The 26,165-nt window shown below is 41.0% G+C and overlaps 1 protein-coding gene across 1 annotated transcript in view; it reads right to left on the bottom strand.

The window, feature by feature from the left end:
* MMP20 (matrix metallopeptidase 20) overlaps positions 1 to 26,165 on the bottom strand; it is a 47,676-nt gene that overhangs the window by 1,712 nt on the left and 19,799 nt on the right. Inside the window, exons 7-8 of the mRNA XM_038535520.1 lie at positions 19,528 to 19,664; positions 18,002 to 18,158 (exon numbers count right to left, since the gene is read on the bottom strand). Coding sequence (XP_038391448.1) covers positions 18,002 to 18,158; positions 19,528 to 19,664 — 294 coding nt within the window. The remainder of the gene's footprint in view (positions 1 to 18,001; positions 18,159 to 19,527; positions 19,665 to 26,165) is intronic.

The following is a 26,165-nucleotide window of genomic DNA, read 5'->3' as shown; positions in this document are numbered from 1 at the left end:
GGTCAATAGATAAGTAGCAAGAAAGTCTCTGATGACTGAGCGTCTGCCTTTTATATTAGATGAATTGAATTAAAACATGCTTTTGTTTCCCAGAAGGATTATATAACTGACCAAATAGTAGATCAGGTTTCTTTTTCTGGATCAGCAACCACTGTGTGATGATAACCCCGAGGAATGTCTTGTACAGCTCTTTGCGATCTGCGCTGCCCCTTGAACAGAGGACTGGCTCACATGAATCAGCATGATGGCTGTGAGCTCGGCACGTAGGCACTTGGGCAGACTTGGTCTCAAGCATGACCAGGTTCCTTCTTCATCTGCACAGTGCCCTCATCAGGGACATTTCTGGGGGGACACCCCACTCTTTTCCCACCAAAAGCTCAGACAGTTTCTGCTGGTGCCTGGGGCTCCGAGCTGCTTCCTGCAGCCACAGACGACACCCACCTTCTGATGTATGCTTCTCCTGTGGCCATGACCATGACCGTGCAGCCTGGGGACTGGTGTCCCTCGACGCTGAGCAAGCAGGACTGGACATGGGGCAGCAAGTATTCAGGCCAGCGTGACTAGTGGGTTGAGCTGCTCAGGGGAGTGTTGATGGGACTGTACGCTGACTGTCCCTGACGCCCTTGGCAGGAGGGTCAGTGAACCTTGCAGGGGCTCAGGGGAAAACTGCGGTGCAGGTCACTGTAGCGCAGACACAGATGGAGATCACTTCCTGTGTTTCCTTGTCCACAGAAGGGCCAAGACAGTTGTGGGGACAGGGCACCTGTGTCATCCCAGTGACTGCAACGGCTCAGGAGTGCAGTCAGGGACAAACTGGACAGAACAAGGAGTAGCCTGGGCACATTGGCTTCCCCGTGACCGACTTGTTTCTTATTTTTTTTCCAGATATGTTTCATTCACTTCTTTCCAAAGCCTGAAATCTGGAGTCCTATATTAAAAATTGTTTACATATTTATCTTTGATCATGAGGCTGTTTTCTTCTCTCAGGTCTCCAAGACAGCTGTACACAGCAAACGGAGGCTCTGGCAGAGGGAGTGAGGAAGAGAATCCTTCAATATTGGTGGGTGGGATGCAGGTGAGAGGGCAGAGTGACGCCGAGGCTGCTTGCAGGTGCCGAGAGCACAGGCAGGGCATTGGACAGCCAGGCCTGGACCCCAGCCTTTGTCTCGTGCTGCCCGCTGCTCAGGGAGAAAGGTGGCCTCACTTTCACGTCTCTGCTCTCTTCTGTCTGCACGGCACCGAAGATCCAAAGCTGAGCTTTCTAAACTAAGACTGCGCCTTACCTTTGAGCATGTTAAGCAAACATTTAGGAGGGATTTTAAGAACATAATCACCATTTATATTGTTTGATGGCAAAATATGTTCTCAGTTCCGAGCAGATGACAGAACAAAGACTATCTGGAGGGAGACTATTACAAGTAGGGTCTCCTGTATTCTGTTTAAATTGGATGGGGAAGACTGGAAGGAATCAAAGGACAGAGGAAATATCTTTTTATTCTTGAGAACAGAGAAACAGTTTAAATACAAGAGTGCATTTAAAAGAGAGAATAGTGACTATTAATCCAATAGAAAGTTACGGAAGAAAGATTTTTTTCTTTTATCTGTCTGCTTATTTCACTAAGGTGGGCGGGGGGGGGGGGGACACCAAAATATGATATATACCTGTTCAGAGGATAATGGAGGTCATACTATTATATATAAAATATGTTTCATGGGGTGCCTGGGTGGCTCAGTTGGTTAAGTGGCTGACTCTCGATTTCAGCTTGGGTCATGATCTCAGGATCATGAGATGGACTCCACAGTGCATCAGGGCCCCTGCTTAATGGGGAGCCTGCTGGAGAGTCTCCCCCCCTGGCTCTCCCCCTATGCACCCATGCTATCTCTAAAACAAATAAAATCTTCAAAAAATTTTAAGGAGAAATTTTAGAGAAGTAACATCTAGCTGGGAATTTTAATTCTCAATCACATTTATAAAAACTTGGGCAAAATCCTCAGGGAAATTATGAAATCACTGTTTCTTTTCTCCACCTCTTCTAACACTTATGTATTTAACAGATCCTTGCCCTGTTGGCTAGCTTCCTCTCTGCCCTTTTCTTGTCCTGTAACTGCTTCCTAACAAAATCTATTTCAAAGTATCAATCTGAAACACAAATCACCATTTTGGCATTAGATAATAACATAGAAATATTTCATTTGGACTTGTTTGGTAGGCACTATGTACATGGGACCTACAAAGTTACCATGGAGTTACCTATTTTTCATGGTACCAAGTAAGAACATTACCACCAAACCATCAAAAAAATTATCACTTATTTTCATTTTCATTTCACAAAGAAAGAAACTTTATCACCAAAAAGGCATAAAGGACACAATCTCAGTATAAAAGATGGTTCTTGCCAATAATGTGTCTTTATACTGACCCAGAATATACCCCCCTACATTTATAATATTGTTCTGTTCTTATTTTGCTGTGGATTGGTGGAAGCTTTGTGATAGTCTAGGCCTTGGCTTGTGGACAGGTGTTTGAGGATTTCTGCTGTAGAGCTAAAAGCACACTGTATAATCAGATGGCCCTGGGTTTGAGCTGACTCTGTTACCTCCTGGCTCTGTGATCAGGGGAAACTCTGAGCTCTGATTTCTTTATCTGGAAAACAGTGCTCATGAGGATGAGAGACAACTTATACACACACATGCACGCACACATGCACTCACAGGCCTGGCACATGTACACATCCAGGGCACTGAGAACCATTAACTGACCAGTAGGAGCTTGAGTAAACTTCGTGATTCGATCTGAGCTCCTAAGTCATCAAGGAGTTTACTCTTTACCTAATCTTCAAACACACCTCCTGGATAACATTCTGTAGTAGAGGTAAAGCTGAGAGGATGTGGAGAGAGAAGGGCTGGACAATGTGCAGGGAGTCCAGAGAATGCAGCCAAGAAGGGATTAGGATTGAGAATGTCAACTGTTCTGTTGCAGATTTTGTGGAGGATAATAGAAAAGGAAGTTAAAAGACAGGGTGAGAATCATGAGTGGGGTATTTTGGTCAACAGCAAATTCATGGTGAAAAGAATGAAGAAGACTATGTGTGCTGGATGGTGAGGACCTCCACATCTGGACTCGGAAGGTGTGAAGTGCAGCCTCAGAAGGATCACTCGTTAGCTGAGTGACCTGAACTAATGATCTAAGCTCTCTGAGATGCAATGTTTTTAGCTGTTTCATGGAGATAGGAATTCTTCTCAAGATTGTTGAGAAGGCATATGGGAGGATGACAGAATATGAGGATATACTCAGCAGGATTCCTAACACATAATAAAACATCAATAAATACTAGCTGGATTAGAATGTTAAGGAAATAAATGCATTTTATTGTGTACCTACTACCTACTAGGGACTTGCTGAAAAGTGATGTCATTTGCTTGCATTCTCTCATGATTGACATCTTGTTTGTGAATCCTAAATACCAAGTAAAAACAATCGATCTGTAACTATGTTTATTTCCTTTATGGGCTTCTATTTCATCATTGAATATTGATTAATGAGAATAGATATTATAGAAATCATTATTGGCAGTTAAACTTTACTGGCAATGTCATGGTGCCATAGATGTGAGGTGTTTTTTTTTTTTCAGATTTATTATCTTACTCTCCACCTTGGTCATCTAAGGGCTTGGGCACTATTTTGGTAAAGTGCCTGCATGTTGTTTAATCTTATGCTCTGAATTTAGATTTATTAGGAATTTCTGGTGTGTCGATTATGAGGGTTTCTATCACAAATCACTGGCAAAACTGACCCCATCCTGCCTCCTTTGAAGTACTGAATAGAAAGTTGTGTCTGTGAAAGGAGGCTGAAGGAAAATGTGAGAAAGGATGGCAAAAGGAGGAATTTACTGGTAAGGTATCTAAAATACATGTTTTCAGAAAGTTTATTCAAGGAGACCTTTCTAGTGAAATGGAAACCTGGAGGTCCCTTATTCATAATCCACTTCCAGCCAGGAATTACATGGCTTTCAGGGAGGATGGGGCCTTTGTGATCTACACCAGAGGAGAGAGGTCAGGGATGGGGGTGGGGGAGAATGAGAAGCTGCCATGTGCCATCCCAGATGCAGGTTAGGAACCCTGCCTAGAGGATTTTGAAACAAGACCATGTAACAATGTGAAAGACGTCGATGGCCTCAGTTACCACCTGATTGTGTGACAAAATGCAAATTTGTATTGCTCAGAATTCTCTGAGCCTACTACCTGAATAGAGAACTCTCTTCTGGACATTTCCCTTCTTGGATTTCACCAACATAGCAACATAGCAAACTCCCCATGCACCAAGTGGAACTCCTGTTTATTCCTTTATTTGTGCTGTACTTTGTCATTGTATCACTTCCCCATTGAACGGCCTTGGCATCTCTCAGAAATCGGCTGAGCCTAGATATACGGGTTTATTTTATTCCATTGATCTATATGTCTATTCTCATGTTCATATTATCCTGTCTTGATTACTCTTGCTTCATAGTGAGTTTTAAAATTGGTAAGTCTGGGGCAGCCCGGGTGGCTCAGCGGTTTAGCACTGCCTTCAGTCCAGGGCGTGATCCTGGAGACCCAGGACTGAGTCCCACGTCAGGCTCTCTGCATGGAGCCTGCTTCTCCCTCTGCCTGTGTCTCTGCCTCTCTCTCTCTCTGTGTCTCTCATGAATAAATAAATAAAATCTTAAAAAAAAAAAGAAAGAGAGATTCTTTAAAAAAAATAAAATGAAATTGGTAAGTCTGAGTCCTCCAACTTTGTTCTTCTTTTTTAAGATATTTTGGATCCTGTAAGTTTCCATATGAATTTTAAGATTAGCTTGTCAATTTCTACAAAGAAACCAGTTGTATTCTGATAGCGGTTGTGTTGAGTCCTATAGGTTAACTGGGGGGAGTATTGTCATTCAAAAAATATTAAGGCTTGGGGCGCCTGGTTGGCTCAGTTGGTGAAGCATCTGCCTTCAGCTCAGGTCATGATCTCCGGGTCCTGGGATTGAGTCTTGCATCGGGCTCCCTGCTCAGCCAGGAGTCTGCTTCTCCCTCTCCCTCTGCTCCTCCCAACTGCTTGTGCTCTTTCTTGCTCTCTCTCAAATAAATAAATAAAATCTTAAAAAATATATTAAGGCTTCCAATCCATGGACATGAGATATATTTCCATTTAGATTAATTGTTTAATTTCTTTCAGTAGTGTTTTGTAGTTTTCAGGCTATAAATTTTCCACTTCTGTTAAATTTATTTCTAAATATTATTTTTCTCCTTGACACTATTATAAGTGGAATTGTTTTCTTCATTTTTGGATTATTCGTTGAAGTGTATGGAGATATAACTGATTTTTGCATATTGAACTCACACTCTGCATATTTGCTGATCTTAATCTTATTAGTTCTAACAAATTTTTTAGAGGATTCCTTAGGCCTTTCCTTACAAAAGATCATGTGACATAGGAATAGATTTACTTCCTTTCCAGTCTGACTGCCTTTTGTCTTATTCATTCTTGCTTAATTGCTCTAGCTGGAACTTTCAATATTATGTTGAATAGAAGTGGTGAGAGTGAACTTTTTTTAAAGGTGTCTCAGAGGAGGTGACATTTATTTTTTTATTTTTAAAGATTTTACTTATTTATTCATGAGAGACACAGAGAGAGAGAGAGAGATACAGAGACATAGGCTCTAGGCAGGGAGCCCAATGTGGGACTTGATCCCAGGACTCCAGGATCACAACCTGAGCCAAAGGCAGATGCTCAACTGTTGAGCCACCTAGGCATCGGAGAGTGAAAATTTTTGTCTTGTTCCTGAATTTAGGGGGAAGGCATGCAGGCTTTCACCACCAAGTATGAGATCAGCTGTGGGTTTTTGTAGATACCTTTTATCAGGTTGAGAAAGTGTCCTTCTGTTTCTAGTTTATTTAGTAGTTTTTATTTTGCAACAGTGTTGGATTTTGTCAAATGCTTTTTCTGTGTTTATTGAGATGATCATATGGCTTTTGGTTTTTATTCTGTTGATACTGTGTATTACATTAATTGATTTTCAGAAGTCAAACCAACTTTGTATGCCTGGGAGAAATATTACTTGGTCATGGTGTGCAATTCTTTTTATATCCTGCTGGATTTGATTTGTTAGCATTTTTGGAGGATTTTCGCATCCGTATTCACAAAAGATATTGCTTTGAAGTTTTATTTTCTTGTGATGCTGGTCTGGGTAATGCTGCCCTCACACAATGAGTTGGGGAATGGCCCCTCCTCTTCTATTTTTTAGATTATTATGTGATAAATTGGCATTAATTGCTCTTTAAATGTTTTGGTAGAATTCACTACTGAAGCATGTAGGCCTGGGGGTTTCTTCGTGCATAATTTTTTTTTGATTATGAATTAAATCTCTTTACTTGTTTATAGATTGATTCAGGCTATTTTTTCTTGACTCAGCTTTATCACTTTGTGTCTCCCTTGGAATTTGTCATTTCAGCTCAGTTATGAAATTTACTGGCATACAATTATTCATAGTGTTCCTTTATCATCCATTTAATGTCTGTAAGATTGCTAGTAATGTTCCCTTTTTCATTTCTGATTTTAATAATTTGAGTCTTCTCTTTTTAACTAGGTCAATCCACTGAGAAATCTGTCAGTTTTGTTGATCTTTTCAAAGGACCAAACTTAGTTTTGTTGATTTTCTCAAATTGCTTATAATATTTTCTATTTCATTTATCTCCACCATAATCTTTGTTTCTTTCTTTCTACTTGCTTTAGGTTTCATTTGCTCTTTTTATACAGTGTCTTAGGTGGAAGGGCAAGTTATTGACTTGAGATCTTTTTTAATGAGCATTGAGAGCTATAGATTTCCCTTTGGGTACTGCTTGCACTGCATCCAGGTTCTTAAATACTGTGTCCTTGTCTTCATTCATCTTTAAGTATTTTCAGATTTCTTTTGTGAGTTTCTCCTTGACACATTGGTTGTTTTAGAGTATGCTGATTTCCACATGTTTGTGCATTTTCCAGTTTTCCCTCTCGTATTAATATCTAGCTTTATATCATTGTGATCAGAAAAGATATTTTGTATTATTTCAATTGTTTTTAATTTACTGAGACATGTGTGGTGGCCTAACGTGTCACCTATTCCATACTGTGTTCCATAAGTACTTGAGGAGAATGTGCATTCTGCCATTGTGTGAGGTGTTCTAGAGACACCTGCTAGGTCTCGTTAGTTTACAGAGCTGTTCATGGCTACTGTTCCTAATAGGTCTTGTTGTGTAGTTGCTCTATTCACTACTAAAAGTGAAGTATTGAAGTTTTCAAATATTATTATTCAGTTGTTTTTTGTTTTCTTCCTTAATTTTTGTCAGTTTTTTTTTTTTTTCCTTCATGCATTTTCGGGGGTGTTGCTGGGTTGTTTTATCTTCTTGATAGATTGACCCTTTTATCACTAAAAAATGTCCCTCTGAATCCCTAGTAACCCTTTCTGTGTCCCTCCCCTTCTTTTTTAAAGTCTATTTTGCCTGATATTGGCTAAATATTAGCATAGCCACTGTGGCTTTCTTATGGTTGGTATTTGCACAATAGATACTTTTCCCATCCTTTTTCTTTCAATCTATCTGTATCTTTGAATATAAAAGATGTCTCACATTGACAGCATAAAGTTGGGTCTTCCTTTTTTTCTTATCTAGTCCATTCTTATCTGCTGTTTGATTATATTATTTAATCCATTCACTTTTAATGTTCTTGATATAATTGGATCTATACCTGTCACTTTACTTTTTTTGTTTTTTACATGTCTCATGTCTTTTTGGTTCCTTTTTGCTCCTTAATGCTTTCTTTTGCATTAGTGAAAAATTTCAAATGTACCATTTTAAACTTCCATGATTTTTTCACTATATTTAAAAAAGTTATTTCCTTAGTGGTTGCTAGAGTTTATCAGATACCTTAACCTTCCATAATCTGCTTCAGATTTATAACAACTTAATTCCAGTGATATTCAGAAACATTACTCTTGTAAAGTCTATATCTTTGCCCTCCCTTTGATGGTTGTTGTATATATTACATCTGTATGTGTTACAAACCCCCAATATACATTGTTCTAATTACTATTTTATACAATTTAATGTCTTCTTAAAAAGCTGAGAGAAGAAAGGAAAGTATACATTTATAGATTTTAATACATTAACCTTCTTATGTATCATTTCTATTTTCTTTTGTTGTTCCTGTGAATTTGAGTTACTGTTTGATATCATTTCCCTAGCTTAATACATTTTTCCTTTTCTTCACACCCTGCTCTTCTGTGCTGTTATTGGTAAATATACTATGTTTCTGAATGTTATAGGCCAAACAATACAATTTTACATACATAAATATATATTTTAAACAGTTAATTTTAAAGTTAGTTAAGAGAAGGAAAGAGAGGTAATACATCCTTATACTATCTTTCATGATTACATAATTACATTTACTGGAGCTCTTTGGTTTTTCTTTATGTGGATTCAAATTACTGTCCAGGGCCACTTGCCTTCATTCTGAATAACTTTATTTTGTATTTCTTGTAAGGCAGGTGTGCTAGCAACAGATTCTCTCAGATATTGTCTATCTAGTAATGTCTTATTTGGTCTCAATTTTTAAGATAGTTTAGCTGAATGTAGGATTCTTGGTTGAGAGTTATTTTCTTTGAGTACTTTTCTGATGTTTCCCACTGCTTTCTGGCCTCCCTGGTTTAGCCGACCTCCCATTTTATCCCCCTCTGCTCTAGGCACACTGCTGCCAGAGGAATATTTTACAAACCTTACTGGGTTACTCCCTTATTTAGGCTACTTAAAGATATCCCTCTTTTTCTATAAATTCATGCTGGTCTCCCTAGAAAGGTATAGGTCTCCATCATCTACACCCTGCTTATCCTTGGGCCACATCTCCATTTTATCCACACTGTTATCACGCTGAACCATGTGAGGTCTTCCCCATGTATGCAGGTTATTTCATACACCAGTGCCTTTGCTTCACTGCTGTCTCTGCCTGGAAGCCACGCTACCCTCCTGCTTCCTGCCTGGGAAACTCCTGCTCCCTTCTCAAGATGAAGGGCAGTCATCACTTCCTCTAAGAGTACGTTCTGGACATCTTGACTAGCGTTGGCCATTTAGTTTTTTCTTTGGCCCAATTTCCATCTAGTCTTCTCTCAGGTCACCTATCGTACTTGGATGCCTCTTAATTATTTCCCTATACACATCCTCTCTGCTGTAGGCCTTATGGAGGGCATGGACAGCACCCAGTGTGAACTATTTATTGTGTGATGGGTGTCTCACAGTTTTCTCACCCATTCCCACAGCCCTATGAAGAGATGCTATTTCTGCTTCTCTTGTGAAGATGATTAAACCAAAACAGAAAGGTAATCCAGATTGCCTGATGATCGCTGTGAGAGTTGAGGTGAATACTCTGTTACTCCTGCCCACATTCTCAGGCAGCAAACTCTGTGCTCTCTCTTGAGTGGTAAGGTCCTAGCACAGAGTCTGATACATAATCATGCCCAATATATGTAGACTGAAAGTGGTAGTTTGGTAACGCAGTTTAAAAAATTTAAGATTAAAAAAGATTTTAAACTCTACCCATCTTATTTCTATTACTTATTACTTATTTCTCTACAAAGTCTTTAAATAAACAGATCAATTTTCAGTATACTTGGGGCATCCAGGAAAGAGGGAATGTGTTCTGCTTTGCATTAATCATGTCTCCAGTCTGTCTGCATAGAAAGAGTGACTTAAGGATGGAAAGGGGCTGGGGCCTGTAGATCTGCATATCATTTTACACAAAATTCAGAAAACACTGACTGTCTCCAAGGATGATGGAGTCTCTGGAACCCCTAGTCTCCAGGAACTCCGTAGAGTAGCCTCTGCTCTGCTGTTGCTCAGCAAGAGAGAATATCTATAGGGAGAAATTAGCCAAAGGTAATGGAAGTAATGTAAAGAAAGAGAGACTAGTTGGATCATTTGGGCCTGCCAGGAAGAGGAAAGGAAGGAGTAAAACCAAATGGACATATAGGGAAGAAGCCCTTGTTGGTAAGTTTAAGCAGCACATCATGAAGTGTGTGGTGGCATTAGCATGGTAGAGCTCCCTTTTGGATTTCACCCTGTATTTCTCTGTGGCTGCTTCCCTATGAGTTACTACTACACTGACATGGGCTCTCACTCCTACAGCCTGAACCAATCTGACCCCACACCAACACCCATCCTCAGTGGGGGGAGCTCTTCAATAGTTTTCTCATGGCACATCATTCACTAGAACTGGTCTCACTTTGGGAGTTCATGGATACTCTCCCTGAAACAAGCATGTCCAGAGACTTCTCTTACCTTGGCACATCATTTGTGTCACACCCTGATGTAGCTTGAGGACCGAAGAAGGATGTGATGAATGACTAAGGGAAATAAGTCACACACTGTCAATTGAATTCTTGATCTATAACTTGAGGCTCTGGCCTTGTGAGTTTTGAGTATGACCATGTACTTTACTGACAGAACATTTGTCTCCTTTGGTTTTTCCTCCCATTTCCTCCTTCTTCCTGTTTAGAACAGGATGTAGTGACCAGATGTCACTGGCCACCTTGAGTCTTAGGGCAACCATGAGAGAGGCATCTACGTGTTAACAGCAGAGCAAAATGTTAGAAGGAACTTGGGGCTTAGCGACCATGAGCTCACCTTGTCAGCTGTTAAGTCTGTTAAACTTCAGACATGTTAATATACAGAAAAACAGACCCTTAAGTGTTTCAGCCACAGCTACTTTTGGGTCTCTCTTATTATCTGCTGAACATAATTTCTAACCAATACTTGGCTTCATGTGACAAGAAGATGTCATACATGTGAGGCTCTGCTAAAACAGGGTTATGAGGGTTATGGAGTTTGCGGGGACAGGGTTCACTATGGAGAGGCTAAAAACAGCCTTTTCTGAACTTCTAAGCTGTGGTCAAGGTTGTTTTATTCTTTAGTGCCTGAACAGTGTGTTGCAGTACATTTGGCAGAGGACCCTCATTGGTGAGAGGATTGTCTATGCTTTGCCAAAAGTTGGAGTTTCAGTGCAGTGTTGGGGCCTTTGGTCTTTAAAAAGGAAATTCCCTTTGAGCAGCTCTCTGCTCTCTTTTGCTGCTCAGAGTACTATTGAGGTTTAAATGATCATTTGTTAATAATCACAACTTTGTAAGCAGGTATTTTTTGATTACCATTTAAGTTCCTACAATTACTGAAAAGTTACTCTATTTGAGCATCTACTATGTGCCAGGCTCAGTGCTAGTATCTACATGTGTTACTGACTTAATCCTCCCAATAACCTCAGAAATTTAATTTTAGAAGTGCTTAATACCTTCCCTTAATACCAAAATGAGTCTTTAACATTTGAGTTAATCCCCCAGACCAACTTTTTAATGAATCTGTCTTATCCAGATTACTGACTTTTCCTTAATAGACACTCACAAAAGCCTAGTTGGAAAGGTGCATTGTGATTTTCTTGGGGTGGAATCAGGCCTCATTAAAATCAGAGCCCCTCTCCCTCCTCAATCTTACATTTACAGAGGATTAAAAACCTCTCATCAAGTCTCTTGTGTTAGCTGCTAAGCCTCGCTTCTGCCTTGCTGGAGGTGCATGCTTTGCTGGTGAATAGTAGCTTAGCCCAAAGACCAGACAATGAATGGAGAACTGAAATAATGGGAGAGTGGATAATTCCCCCAGTGAGAGTCAGGCTGTGAGCAATCTTCAGGAAATTAACTGAATAATCATAATATAAATGTCTTCCCGCTCCCACACACATGCTTATACATGCATCTTTCAATCTCATTCTCTGAAAACTCACAGTGGGAGGGGAGTTTCTTAAAACCTATCTTCCTGTATGTCAGCACTGTGATTACAGCCACTTTATTTTAAAGAAAGACGTGGGGGAATCTGCCCAGCAGATATTAGGGGCTTAATAAATACCATCAGGGTTTCAGAAAGGAAGCTCTGAAAGAAAAATAGCTGGCTTAGTGGTTTAATCATTGGACTGGAAGTGACATGTCAGGACACCACATGATAATATGGGCAATGCTACCAGGGCTCTCAGTGGCCTGAATCAGCAGGATCTACATTTGTTTGGCATTCATTTCCAAAAAATAAATTTTCCATTTCATGAAATAGATATGTTCTCCAGTAATACTGTTCTCTCAGTGCCAAATTGGAGAAGATATCAGTCAGGTAGAAGATCACACATGCTTATTTATAAATTTCTTTTATGCCATAGAAATGGCTATTGGAAATGGGTGATATTCCTGTAAAGCTATGATTCAGAATATAAGGAGAGTTGAAGAATTTCCCAGACAAACAAAAACTAAAGGTGTTTGTGATCACTAAACCAGCCCTTCAAGAAATATTGAAAGGGACTCTTTGAGGCACTAAAAGTGAAGGTATAAAGGCAGCAAACACAAAAGCAGTAAAAATGAATGTTTTTATAAATAATCAGTCAAGAAACTCACAAAAAAGGATATAAAATACAGTCACATGTATCTAAAATGTGGGGAGGAGAGGACAAAAGAATGGGTTCAAACCTAATACAGACTGCTATGTGGTGAAAAGATCAGAGAAAAGCTCCAAAAATAACTACAAAACAAATAAAATGGCACTAAATACATATTTATCAGTAATTACTTTGAATGTAAATGGAATAAGTGCTCCAAGCATTTTTTTAAAGATTTTATTTATTTATTCATGAAAGACACACACACAGAGAGGCAGAGTCATGGGCAGAGGGAGAAGCAGGCCCCCCCTGTGGAATCTGATGTGGGACTCCATCCCAGGACCTCAGGATCATAACCTGTCCCAAAGGCAGACACTCAACTACTGAGACACCCAGGCGTCCCAAAACACTCCAATCAAATGGATAAAAAAATAAGACTCATCTATATGCTGCCTACAAGGGACTCATTTTAGACATAAAGACATCTGCAGATTGAAAGTGAGAGGATGGAGAACCATCTATCATGCAAAAGAAAGCCAAGGTAGCAATATTTATATTGGACAAATAGATTTTAAAACAAAGACTGTAACAAGAGATGAAGAAAGGCACTATATAATCATCAAGGGGACAACCTGACAAGAAGATATAACAATTATAAATATTTATGCCCCCAAATTGGGAGCACCTGAATATATAAAACAATTCAAGACAAACATAAAGAAACTCACTGATGAAAATACAGTAAGAGTAAGAGCTTTAACCCCGATTCCCGGTAATGTACAGGTCATCTAAGCAAAAAATCAATGAGGAAACAAACGCTTTGAATAACACATGGGACAAGATAAACTTAACACACACACTGAGAGCATTTCATCTTAAAGCAGAATACACATTCTTCTCAAGTGCAGATGGGACATCCTCCAGAATAGATCACATATTGGGTCACAAACCAGCCCTCAACGAGTACAAAAAGACTGACATCATACCCTGCATATTATCAGACCACAACATGAAGAAACTTGAAGTCAACCACAAGAAAAAAATTTGAAGGACTACACATACAGGGACGTTAAACAACATGCTACTAAGGAAAGAATGCATTGATCAGAAAATCAAAGAAGAAATAAAAGACTACACAGAAACAAATGAAAATGAATACACAGTGGTCTAAAACTTTTGGGATGCAGCAAAGGCAGTCCTAAGAGGGCAGTATATAGCAATACAGGCCTTCCTCATGAAGCAAGAAAAATCTCAAATACATACCCTAACCTTATACCTATGGGAGCTGCAGAAAGAACAGCAAGAAGTCTGAAGCCAGCAGAAGGAGGGAAATAATGAAGATTAGAGAAGAAATACATAATATAGAAACTAAAAAAAAAAAAAAAGAACAGATCAATGAAACTGGGAGCAGGTTCTTTGAAAAAATTAATAAACTGCTATCCAGACTTACCAAAAATACAAAGGACCCAAATAAATAAAATCACAAATGAGAGAGGAGAGAGAAAATCTGAAACCACAGAAATACAAACAACTGTAAGAGAATATTATGCAAAGCTACAGGCCAACAAATTGGACAACCTGGAAGAAATGGATAAACTCCTAGAAACATATAAACTATCAAAACTGAAACAGGAAGAAATAGGAAAATTGAACAGATTTATAACCAACAAAGAAATTGAATCAATAATCAAAAAACTCCCAACAAACAAAAGTCCAGGGCCTGATGGCTTCACAGGGGAATTCTCTCAAATATTTAAAGAAGACTTAATACCTTCTTCACAAACTGTTCTAAAAAATAGAAAAGGAAAGAAAACTTCCAAATTCATTCTAGGAAGCTAGCATTATCCTAATACCAAACCAGATGAAGACCCCACTAAAAAAAGAAAGCTACAGGTCAATATCCTTGATGAACATAGATGCAAAAATTCTCAATAAAATACTAGCAAACTGAATCCACAATATATTTAAAAAATTATTCACCATGATCAAGTGGGATTTATTCCTGGGCTGCAAGGGTGGATCAGTATTCTTAAATCAATCAATGTGATATATAACATTAATAAAAGAAAGGATAAGATCCATATGATCATTCTAATAGATGCAGAAAAGGTGTTGACAAAGTATAACATCATTCATGATAAAAACCCTCAAGGAAGTAGAGATAGATGGAACATACCTCAACATCATAAAGGCAGAGGCTACAGAAGAGCCAATGGGGAAAAACTGAGAGCTTTTTCTTTATGGTCAGAAACATGACAGGGATGTCTACTCTCACCACTGATTTTTTAATTAAATATTTTATTTATTTATTTATTTTTGGAGGAGGGGGCAGAAGAAGAGGGTGAGAGAATCTTGAGCAGACTCCCTGTTGAGTGTGGAGCCTGATGAGGGGCTTGATCTCATGACTTTGAAATCATGACCTGAGCCAAAATCAAGAGTTGGATGCTTAACTGACTGAGTCACCTAGGTGCCCCTTACCACTGTCATTTAACATAGTACTGGAAGTCCTAGCCTCAGCAATCACACAACAAAAAGAAATAAAATTTATTCATATCGGTAAGGAATAAGTCAAACTGCCACTATTTGCAGACAACATGGTGCTATATATAGAAAACCCAAAACTCCACCAAAAAACTGCTAGAACTGATAAATGAATTCAGTAAGGTTGCAAGATAAAAAAAAAATCAGTGTATAGAAATGTGTTGCATTTCTATAAACCAATAATGAAGGAGCAGAAAGAGAGATTAAGGAACCCATACCATTTTCTTTTTTCTTTCTTTCTTTTTTTTTTTTATGATAGTCACAGAGAGAGAGAGAGAGAGAGGCAGAGACACAGGCAGAGGGAGAAGCAGACTCCATGCACCGGGAGCCCGATGTGGGATTCGATCCTGGGTCTCCAAGATCGCGCCCTGGGCCAAAGGCAGGCGCCAAACCGCTGCGCCACCCAGGGATCCCCCATACCATTTTCAATAGCACCAAAAGCAATAAGATACCTAGGAATCTACCTAACCAAGAAAGTGAAAGACCTTACTCTGAAAACTATAAAACACTGATAAAAGAAATTGAAGACACAAAGAAATGGAAAGACATTCCATGCTCATGGATTAGAAGAACAAATAATGTTAAAATGTCTATACTACCCAAAGGAATCTACATTAATGCAATCCCTACCCAAATATCAACAGCAGTTTTTACAGAACTGGAACAAACAAATGGAAGCACAATAGACCCAAAACTGACCTTGAAAAAAAAAGCAGAGCTGGAGGTGTCATAATTCTGGACTTCAAGTTATATTATAAAGCTGTGATCACCAAACCAGAATGGTACTGGCACAAAAATGGACACGGATCGATAGAATAGAGTAGAAAACCCAGAAATGAATCCACAACTGTGTGTCAACTAACCTTCGACAAAGCAGGAAAGAATATCCAATGAAAAAAATCTCTTCAACCAATGGTGTTGGGGAAACTGGACATCCACATGCAAAGGATGAAACTGGACCACTTTCTTACAACATACACAAAAATAAATTCAAAATGAATGTAAGATCTAACTATGAGACAGGAAACCATCAAGGTCCTAGTGGAGAACACAGGCAGTAACCTTTTTGACATCAGCTGTAGCAACTTCTTATTAGATATATCTCCTGAGGCAAGGAAAATAAAAGCAAAAATAACTATTGGGACTTCATCAAAATTAAAAACTTCTACACAGAGAATTAAACAATCAACAAAACTAAAAGGTAACCTATGGAATAGGAGAAGATATTTGCAAACAACTGATAAAGGGTCGGTGTACAAAATATATAAAGAATTTATAAAACTCAATACCCCCAAAATGAACAATCCAATAAAAAATGGGCAGAAAACATGAAGAAACATTTTTCTAGAAAAGACATCCAGATGCTCAGTAGACACATGAAAAGCTCATTATCACTCATCATCAGGGAAATGCAAATCAAAACCACAATGAGATCCCACCTCACACCTGTCAGATCGGCTAAAATTAACAAGACAGGAAACAACAAATATTGGAGAGGATGTAGACAAAGGAGAACCCTCTTACACTGTTGGCAGGAATGCAAACTGGTGCAGCCACTCTGGAAAACAGTCTGGAGGTTCCTCAGAAAGTTAAAAATAGAGCTACCCTCGATCCAGCAATTGTCCTATTGGGTATTTACCCAAAGGATACAAAAATACGAATTTGAAGGGGTACATGCACCCTGATGCTTATAGAAGCATTATCAACAATAGCTAAACTATGGAGAGAGCCCAGATGTCCATTGGCAGATGAATGGATAAAGAAGATGTGATGTATACAGAATGGAATATTAGCCATAAAAAAGAATGAAATCTTGCCATTTGCAATGACATGGATGGAACTAGAGAGTATTATGCCAAGTGAAATAAACAAATATCATATGATTTCATTCATATGTAGAATTTAAGAAACAAATAAGCAAAGGGAAAAAAAAAGAAAAGAGAGACAAATCCAGAAACAGACTCTGAACTACAGAGAACACACTGATGACCACCAGAGGGGAGGTGGTGGGGGGATGGGAGAAACAGATGGGAATGAAGGAGTGCATCTGTCAGGATGAGCACCAGGTGATGTATGGAAGTGTTGAGTCACAACATTCTAAACCTGAAACTAATATAGCACTGTATGTTATCTCACTGGAATTTAATTAAAATTCGAATAAAAGCTTAAATAAGTCACATAAAATGAAAACTCTTAGACCAAAGTTGGGTACTTTCCTGTTTCCAACCAGATCCTATCATGGACCTAAAGTATTCTGCATAGTCAAATACTTAGAATCTGTTTTGTTTTTACCTCTCTCTTCTGAAGTTCCAATGAACAAACACCATGGATGTTAGAGCTGGGAGTAGGGGGGAGGTGTGCAGAGGCAGAGCCTGCCCACCTTTCAAATAAGCCAGTTAAGGATAGGAACCCAGGAGGTGGGATGAGGTGAGCAGAGATTGGATGTCAGGGGGCACCTTACTCAGGTCTGCAAGATGGGCAGGGCAACTGTGTATGATCCACTTCATGTAAGAAGAGTCTTCATGTGCTGGGTCAGATAAAAGGACTTTGCAATAAGGGCTTTACCTTTAGGCAGAGCTCTCCTTCAAAGATTCCCACAGTCATAACCACATCCTTTCTGCACGAAATCACAGAGTATTTTGGGATGCATTGGTACCCACATAACAGCAAGTCAGTTCTGTGCTCAGGCAATCCCTGTGGCTAGTCATGTATTTGGGGATGCTGCATTCACTCTGTTAGGCCACTGGGGATCCAGTTAGTAAGTGCATGAAAGGCTAGGATGTTTCATGTGCCAGAGAACAAACAATGGGATTATTGAATGAATGTTTCACTTATTTAGGTGGTTTCATGTCTTAGAGACCATGTCCACTGTGGGTAAAAGGCACCCCAGGAGCCAAGAGGAGCCAGTGGGCCTATAGCAAACTTGCTTTGCATTCTTTCCTGCAAAACGATTTTTCCTTCCTTTTGAATACATCTGGACTATCAAAAGGAGAAAAGCCATACCTGTAGTATTCATCTCCCACAAAGAAAAGGGTCTTCTGCACATCCTTGAGATAGACGGCAGCATCTATTCGCTGCACATACCTTGGGAAGCCAAAGTCATAAATAGTTCGAGGAGGACCTTGCATTTGGAATCCTCTTGTTATCCAGTAGTGGGGGCCTGAAAACAGAAATTAAAGTTTATAAAACCTCTGTACCACTTAATGATGCACTTCATTCATGAGAATTTCTAAGTAGGATCACAAATGGCAGTACTTAATGGGATATTTGCCATGGCTATAGCCCAATATATAAGCTTTTATTCAATTAAAACTACTCTGGAGGCAAAAATCTCTAGTGATGCCTTAGGAAAACAATAATTTTGATACCATTGTGTCTTAATTTAACACATTAATTTTTTTCAAGATACTTCTCATGTGTATAACCTCATTTCAGTCTCATGAAAGAGAAGCAGCTCATGACACACAAATGCTATGATTCTTTTTTTTTTTTAAAGATTTTATTTGTTTATTCATGAGAGAGAGAGGGAGAGGGAGAAAGAGAGAGAGAGAGAGAGGCAGAGACACAGGCAGAGGGAGAAGCAGGCTCCATGCAGGAAGCCCGATGTGGGCCTCGATTCTCGGTCTCCAGGATCACGCCCTGGGCTGAAGACAGCACTAAACTGCTGAGCCACCCAGGCTGCCCCTCAACTAGTTTTTTTTTTTTTTTAAGATTTTATTTATTTATTCATGAAAGACATACACAAAGAGAGAGAGAGAGAGAGAGAGAGGCAGAGACACAGGCAGAGGGAGAAGCAGGCTCCATGCCGGGAGCCCGATGTGGGACTCGATCCCGGGACTCCAGGATCACGCCCTGGGCTGAAGGCAGGCACTTATCTGCTGGGCCACTCAGGGATCCCCAAATGCTATGATTCTTAAGCTGGGACTAGCCTGGGACCTTCATCCCTCAGCATCAAGAAAAATAAGCTGAAATTGACAATTACTCCTTATTGGATCACGTCCATTGGCTAGCCACTGTCACATCTGTGAGGTTGACATTACTACAATCACTTCTCACAGGAGGAAAGGAAGGCTCAGATGTTAGAGAACTCTCCACAATCACTCTAATAGTAAAGGGCTGGAGCCAGAGACTGACACTGTGCCCACCTCCTGACCTCACATGTGTCTTTCTACTCCCAGCTGTTTCCGAGCAGGACAGAGCAGCAAGGGCTTTGTTCTGCTTACTTGGGGCTCTCAGTAGGGGACGCCGTGCCACTCTGAGGGGCAGGGACAGCTTTGTAGCCCCCTGGGCCCTGTGACTTAGCACGGAGCCTCTCTAGGGTAAAGCTTTGGCTCTGAGAGCATTTGAGAGCCATTGTCATTCCTGCCGTTGTTCTAGTACAACAGAGTGATACTTCATGCCCATCCTGAGGAGGAGTGATGGGAGCACGCTCAGTGATCCCGGACCACATGCTGACAGTACTAGATGTTCCAAACCCGAACTGGGCACTGCACCCTGCTATTCCTTTCCTCTGGGGATCAGTAGGGTACCTTTGAAGAAGTACGCAGTGCCCCTCTCAGCCACTTCGTAAGCTGCGTCCACGTTGGACATAAGCTGGGGAAAGGAGCTGGTAATGGTGCTGGGCCGGATCCCTGCCATCAGGTGAACCTGCCGGCGCCAGAAAATCCTGTTGGGCAATCCACAAAAGACAGCAGGGTCAAGAGGTGATTCAGATCTTGGACCGACTGGACTTGGACCGACGTATTCTACAAGCCACACTCCAGGGGCCATTTCTAAATGCCTCTTGCCTTTGCTTGCTTTTAAGGGTAATACATCATTTTTTGACCCTAGTTAACAGTTCTTTCCCCTTTTTGTTCTTCTGGCACATCTGCAATCCTCTTTCTTCATCTCCTTAAGGATGTTCAAAACATGGAAAGATACAGCAAGGCGATAACACTGGTGTTTTACACATGTAAGCTGTGCACCTTCCATTTCCAAGTATCCCTGGATACAGATGCCCTTTTCCTGTTCTGATCTTTTAAAAACTAAAATCTCACAAAGATGAAATGATTCTGGTGGACATTATGAATATTACAATTGAATCAAAACTGTAGTTGGGATATGTAAATTATTCCCAATAAAGCCAGCAAGAGCATTACCGATGATCAATTATATTGCCTAAATGCTTATCTACCAAGGTGCTTATGTCCTTGAAATGGATGGCTAGTTAACAGAAAATCTGATACACACAAACTAACTCAAGTTTTAGCCACTCGTCCATCCACTCACCCAAAATTATGTCCATAAAACTGTGGCAGCATCACAAGGCTATTGGGCTGAAACATTCAATGTAAATGTGGTCCAGTTTGAATTTTGAAAGTGAAAATCATTTTTATAAAATATGAATAGTTTACTTGACTCTGTAGAAAGTAGAATCTATACATAAAATTATTTGTGGACAGGGAAACTGTAATAAATTTTGACATTTAATTTCCTGGATAGCTAGTGTAGGAACTCCAAAATCTTATGTTGCATTTTCCTGTTCAGTTAATTTAACAAATATTTATAGGGTGCTCTCAGCAAGGACTGCAGCAGATGTTGAGATGAGACGCAGAACAAGACCCAGGCCCTGCCCTCAGGGAGCTTACAGTCTGAGAGTACAGACAGGACTACACTGAGGAAGCAGCTAGGACTACAGAGCTACAGAGGCAAGTTGAGGATGCGAACACAGAGCGTACCCCACAGGAGGGAGACTCCACTGCTGTCGGGGATTGGGTGACAGTGTCCCAGGTGAGGCTGTGTCAGCTGATGATGAATTTAGAAGAGCTGTATTGAGAGAGATGTGTCTTCATGTTTCCTAAAGCACATTGTGCTTTAGAAGATGTAGGCCTGAGTTCTAACTCTGACTGGCATCTCTAAAATCAGGCTTATCATCTCTTAGATGCAAATAATGATACCTAGCCTGTCTCATGAGGTCATTCTGAGGACCCAAGGAGAGATGCATAGGAAAGTGATTAATCCATGAAGTGCCATAGTTTCAATGGACCATACTGTCCATTTGAAACATGATTATTTACGTAGGCCTTACCCACCTGCTAACTGGGCACCCACCATACATGATACACAGGGTGGCAGGCGTCTGTGTTGGGCATGCTGCCTCGCCCCATGCCCTACACATCACAGCCTTCTTTAGAATGTTTGTATTAACAGATGAAACACAGGCTCAGGGAGGCTGGTGGGCCCAAACATCGTCTGGTGGTTAGGGGCAGACAGAGCCGGCTTGGACTCCACCTGTCTCCATGTTCATCTTCACCTGATCTCATCTACTTGTTCAACCCCAGCCTTGTGATCTCTGCCTTCCTGTGTTCACAACTTGACCAACTGTCCAGTCAGATCTAGGCTTTTCTGAAGGTGCGAGGGACCACCTTCCCCTTTCTCTCTGCCACCACGACATGAGCCCAGGTTTGGAGAACCCAGCAGATCTGGGTAATGAAAACAGATAAACGCTTCATGTTCATAGCCTTTCATCTGGTTTTTGGTAATAATGGGTTAATTGGGAACCTGATGAGAAATCCAAAAAAGCAAGTGTTTTTCACTTAATTCAGTATATGACTCTGAAATGCTTACTCTGTTCACGCCACTGTGCTAAGTGTTGACCCAGGCACTGAGGCGCATTTTGGGGGATTGCAGCGGCATGCATGAAGTGAGGAAGGCAGGCAGAGGAGGCTCTATCTGAACCACATCTCTGATGAGGTACAGCGGACTTCCTGCCCCTTTCTCCTTGGGCCCCTAAAGCGGGGAACTATTTTCTTTCATTTTTCATTTAAAAACCAACAGGTGGCTCTAGTCAAACTTCAGCCCTATGTTTCATTGGGCTTAACTAAGAGCATTGACATCCCGACGACCCGGTAGGAGAGGTGGTAAAATGTAATTAAGAGTGCTGCAAACTGAAAAGTATGCTTTTGGAAACTTTCACATGTAGTAGAATCTAAAATTCCTTCCTAAATAAACCTTGATTTAAGACATTGCAGGAATTATGAGGATTCAGTGGAAGTAGAGTGGTCCTTCTAAACCAAGAGTGATTTTATGGCCCTGGAGACACTTGGCAATATTTGGTTACTGTTTTGCTTATCTTCCAATGGGTGGAGAACAGGGATGCCAATAAAACATGCCCCAGTGTGTGGGACAACCCAATCCAACACAGACTTAAAATATTAGCAATGCCAAAGTTAAGGAGCCCTGGTTTAAACAGTGTTATTATAACGTATATAATTATAATGTATTATTATAACGTATTATAATGTATAACCATGAGCATTAGGTAGAAATAAATACTATCCATCACTTATGTAAAGTAACACAAATTCCATAAGAATCTGTAATTATGAAAATTTTCAGTACCTAATGGTCGGTAACAAAACACCAGAACATATACCCAGAGGATTTACCAATTTGGAGCTATAGATTACAATAATAAATTAAAATTGACCAAAAAACCAGAGTATAGTAACCTAATGCATCTGTAAATGGATTAAAAGAAAAACAATCTGAACTTATTGGAAGAGAGCAGCTGCGGGGCATGTTGGAACTGGTTGTGGAAATAGGTTTATCGATAGACTTTATTGATAGCCTATAATCTGATCTTTGGTAAGGAGGAAAAAACAATGGTGTCCATTGATAATAGGGATCTGCTGCTTATATATTTAGTTGTTCTGTTGCTGTCTGTGCTCCCAGGAGCCAATACTGTGCCTGGATATAGTCAGGGCTCTATAAATATTTGTTGGCTCAATGAATGGGCACCAGGGAGTGAAAGCAACTCATTAGATCACCAATTTTCATGTTCGCTGAGATTTTCGTTCCTCTTTCCCAAAGAATAGCAGCTAACTCAAGGTTGAGATTTGTTCACTTGTGGCCTTCACCCGGGGCAGGGCCATGGATTATCTGTGTTTCTGTCCTCTGGCTTACATGGTGCCTGGTGCACCTGGGAACGTGACTTGCACTTGCTTCTTCCTGTGTCATGTGTAGTGCTCACCTCTCTTCCCTGCCATCTACGTAAGAAGCCTTTCACCTCCTTCTTGCTGGACCGTCAGGGTGATTCAGCTTGAGCTGAGTGGGGATCTTCATGCATCATCATCTTCAGCCCTTTACTCTCCTTGATCTGTTCTCTCTCATCCCGATCCCTGGTTTCAGGGGGAAGAAGGGTCTCTCTTCTTTTTGTTTTTGATGCTTGCAGTGCAATTGCTCTGCTGGGAGCTTGAAACCTGGTTTTATCATTGAATGTGTGACCTCGGGTGAGTCACTCAATTTTTGAGACTCAATTTCCTTCTGTCAAATAAAAGTGAGAATACTAATAACATGTGTTCTCATACTTTAAAGGATTAATTGTGATAATACATATGAAAGTGTCTTATAAGCTCTTGACTACTCTTACAATAATTTATATATCTTGTAAAAAGACATGTTTCACTCTACAAATGTATTGATTGGTGACTGGCAAAACTTAAAGTCTATCAATGGAGCTAGGTTTCTTTCTGAGTTTGCCTCTCTGACATATTTTTGTCACTGGAAACTCTGAGGTACAAAGGGTCACGTCCTTGGCTGACATGCCACTCATTTTGGGAGATTTCACTAACCAGGGCTGCTTATGTCAGAATGCTTTAAAGGCCAAGAAATCAGTTATCATTCATCTCATGGAGCCCTAGAAAAACACAGCTTATGAAATTAAAATCCCAAGTGTAGGCAGTGCTTAAAAATAGTGAAAGCCGGGCAGCCCCGGTGGCCTAGCGGTTTAGCACCACCTTCAGCCCTGGGTGTGATCCTGGAGACCTGGGATCAAGTCCCACATCAGGCTCCCTGCATGGAGCCTGCTTCTCCCTCGGCCTGTCTCTGCCTCTCTCCCTCTGTCTGTCATGAATAAATAAATAAAATCTTTACAATAAAAAAAATAGTGAAAGCCATGCATAGTGCCCCTAACTTGTTAATCATGCCAGAGGAGGCTGTGGGGATCCCTATTTATTAGCCATAACCTGTGAGCTGTAAAGCCATAACCCCCAACCCTAGCCGGGAGGAGGTAGCTCAGAAGAGACAACGATGAGTCAGGGATTGTACCGCACCTTCTGCCTGTTTGTCTGAATTCTTAATATATAACCCAGACTCAGTCTGAGCCAATACAGTGCTGCTTGTTGACTTTTTGTGACGCAATCTTACAGCCAGAAGAGACGTCCCCAGGGAGACTGACGGAGGACGAGGTCCCCTCAGTTGTGTGGGCTTCACTCCCGCCCGTGGACCCTGCAAAATGCCAGATTCCAAAAGTTCTGTCCACAGTAGGGGTTACTGATTTGCTGTCCCTCCATCCCCTGGTGCCATGCATTTCTGTGTCTCCACTGGCCCCTTGTCATGTCTTTCCCAGGTCCAGGTATTTTCCAGTTCTGAAAAGTCCTTGTTGGACCTTGCTGCCTGCTGTAGCTCTGATCTGAACCCCCCTTCTCCTTGTTACAACACAACTGTCGGGTGAATGGTCTATACAGACCATTCCCTTCCACTCCCTACCTTTTGCTCTTTGGCTCCTCAGGACCTGGATTCCTCCCTCAGTGCTCCTCTGACATGACACACGTACATCGTCATGGCCAGTCTGTCCACTGCTTCAGTCCACTGGATGGTCCCAGCATCCTTTCCCACTATTGATTACTTTGAAGATTCATTTATTTATGTGAGATAGAGCACGCATGAGCAGGAGGAAGGACAGAGAGAGAGGGAGGAAATCCCAGGCAGCCTCCACATGGAGCACTGACCCAACACAGGGCTCAATCCCACAACCCTGAGATCACTACCTGAGCCAAAATCAAGAGTCAGATGCTGAATGGACTAAGCCACCCAGGATTCCTTGCACTATTGGTCATTTTCGAAAAAATAGCTTCTTTTCTTTGATTTATGTGAGGCCCCATTGAGGGATTCTGTCTCCGATGTCAAGTGGGTTAAAATTCCAGATGGAGAAATGACACTGTGGATGAAATGAGCAAGTGAAGAAAGCTGAGCACAGCACACAGCACATTGTAAGTGATCATGAAATACCAGCTCTTACTACTAGAGCTCATTTTCAGATCTCTACCTGCCTCCTCCATGTGAGAAGTTGTGCAGCCTGTGGAAGCCTCCAGCTGTGAGTACTCCCCTGAGCGCTGGCTGCTTCTACAGGACCTGTTAGAATCGTCATTGTCTTGAATGCAGCACATCTAACACTGAGTTTTTGTGTGTGCCCAGCAAATCGCCTTGATTTTCCTATCCATCTTTGATTCTTCTTTTGCAGTGTTTCTTGCACTGAATGAGCCTTCAAGTCCTGCTGGCAGCTCCTTCAGGCCCCTCTTCATCCTTGTCTTCCTCTCCTACCTGCATAGCCTTAAAGATGCTCTCCTTTGCTGGCTAATCTAAGGTGTATAACATCTTTCAAAATGTGACTGTTAGTGACTGACAGGTGTTTTGAGAATAAAACAGAACGTGGACCAGCCTATCCAACAGTTTCAAGACACCACGATGATCTAAGAACTGTCTTCTCCTTGTGGCTGTTTGCCTGACTGGCAGATGAGGGCCTGGAGCACCTGCTTTCCCCACAAACTCAAATGCATACCAGTCAGAAAGTTTGAGTTCATGCAAGTCAGAAAGCACTGCTTCTCTTAGGAGTTCCAGTGCAGGTTCAGGTGTTCTGAGTGACCCGACCGGCTCTAGACCAGGAGCCAGAAGACCCTCAGGAGGGGGCTCTGCTGGGCTGAGATGGATGGGGTGCAGCTTTCTTCTCTCCAACACAAGGATTTGGACAATCAGGCTTGATACTCATTCCTTCTGCAAAATGCTTTTACACTTCTGGGGTCTATTGCTGATTGCGATAATCTTGATTTTATGGGTAAAATTAAATTAGGTAAAACCCATGATGATCTGAGCAGGGCAACCACAGTTTTGGGGTCAGGAGGCTTGGGCGCTGGCCAGTCACCCTGTGGCTCCAGGGCCCAGCTTCGGCCCTCCCAGCTCCATGTCCTTGGACAAGGTACTTTTCCTTTCAGCATCTTGTGAAAAGGCAGCAGTAATTCCAACCTCATGGGGCCCTTGTGAGGTGTGAAAACAGTGCTTATCACAGGAAGTACCCACTCAAGGAAGCCCCTGTGATATCAGAGCACCTTGGTCCTAATAGGGGGATGGG

Source organism: Canis lupus, chromosome 5 (assembly GCF_011100685.1).
Source record: "Canis lupus familiaris isolate Mischka breed German Shepherd chromosome 5, alternate assembly UU_Cfam_GSD_1.0, whole genome shotgun sequence".
Taxonomy (NCBI): domain Eukaryota; kingdom Metazoa; phylum Chordata; class Mammalia; order Carnivora; family Canidae; genus Canis; species Canis lupus.
Note: the sequence above shows the minus strand (reverse complement) of the source record. Positions and strands in the feature narration are given on the sequence as shown.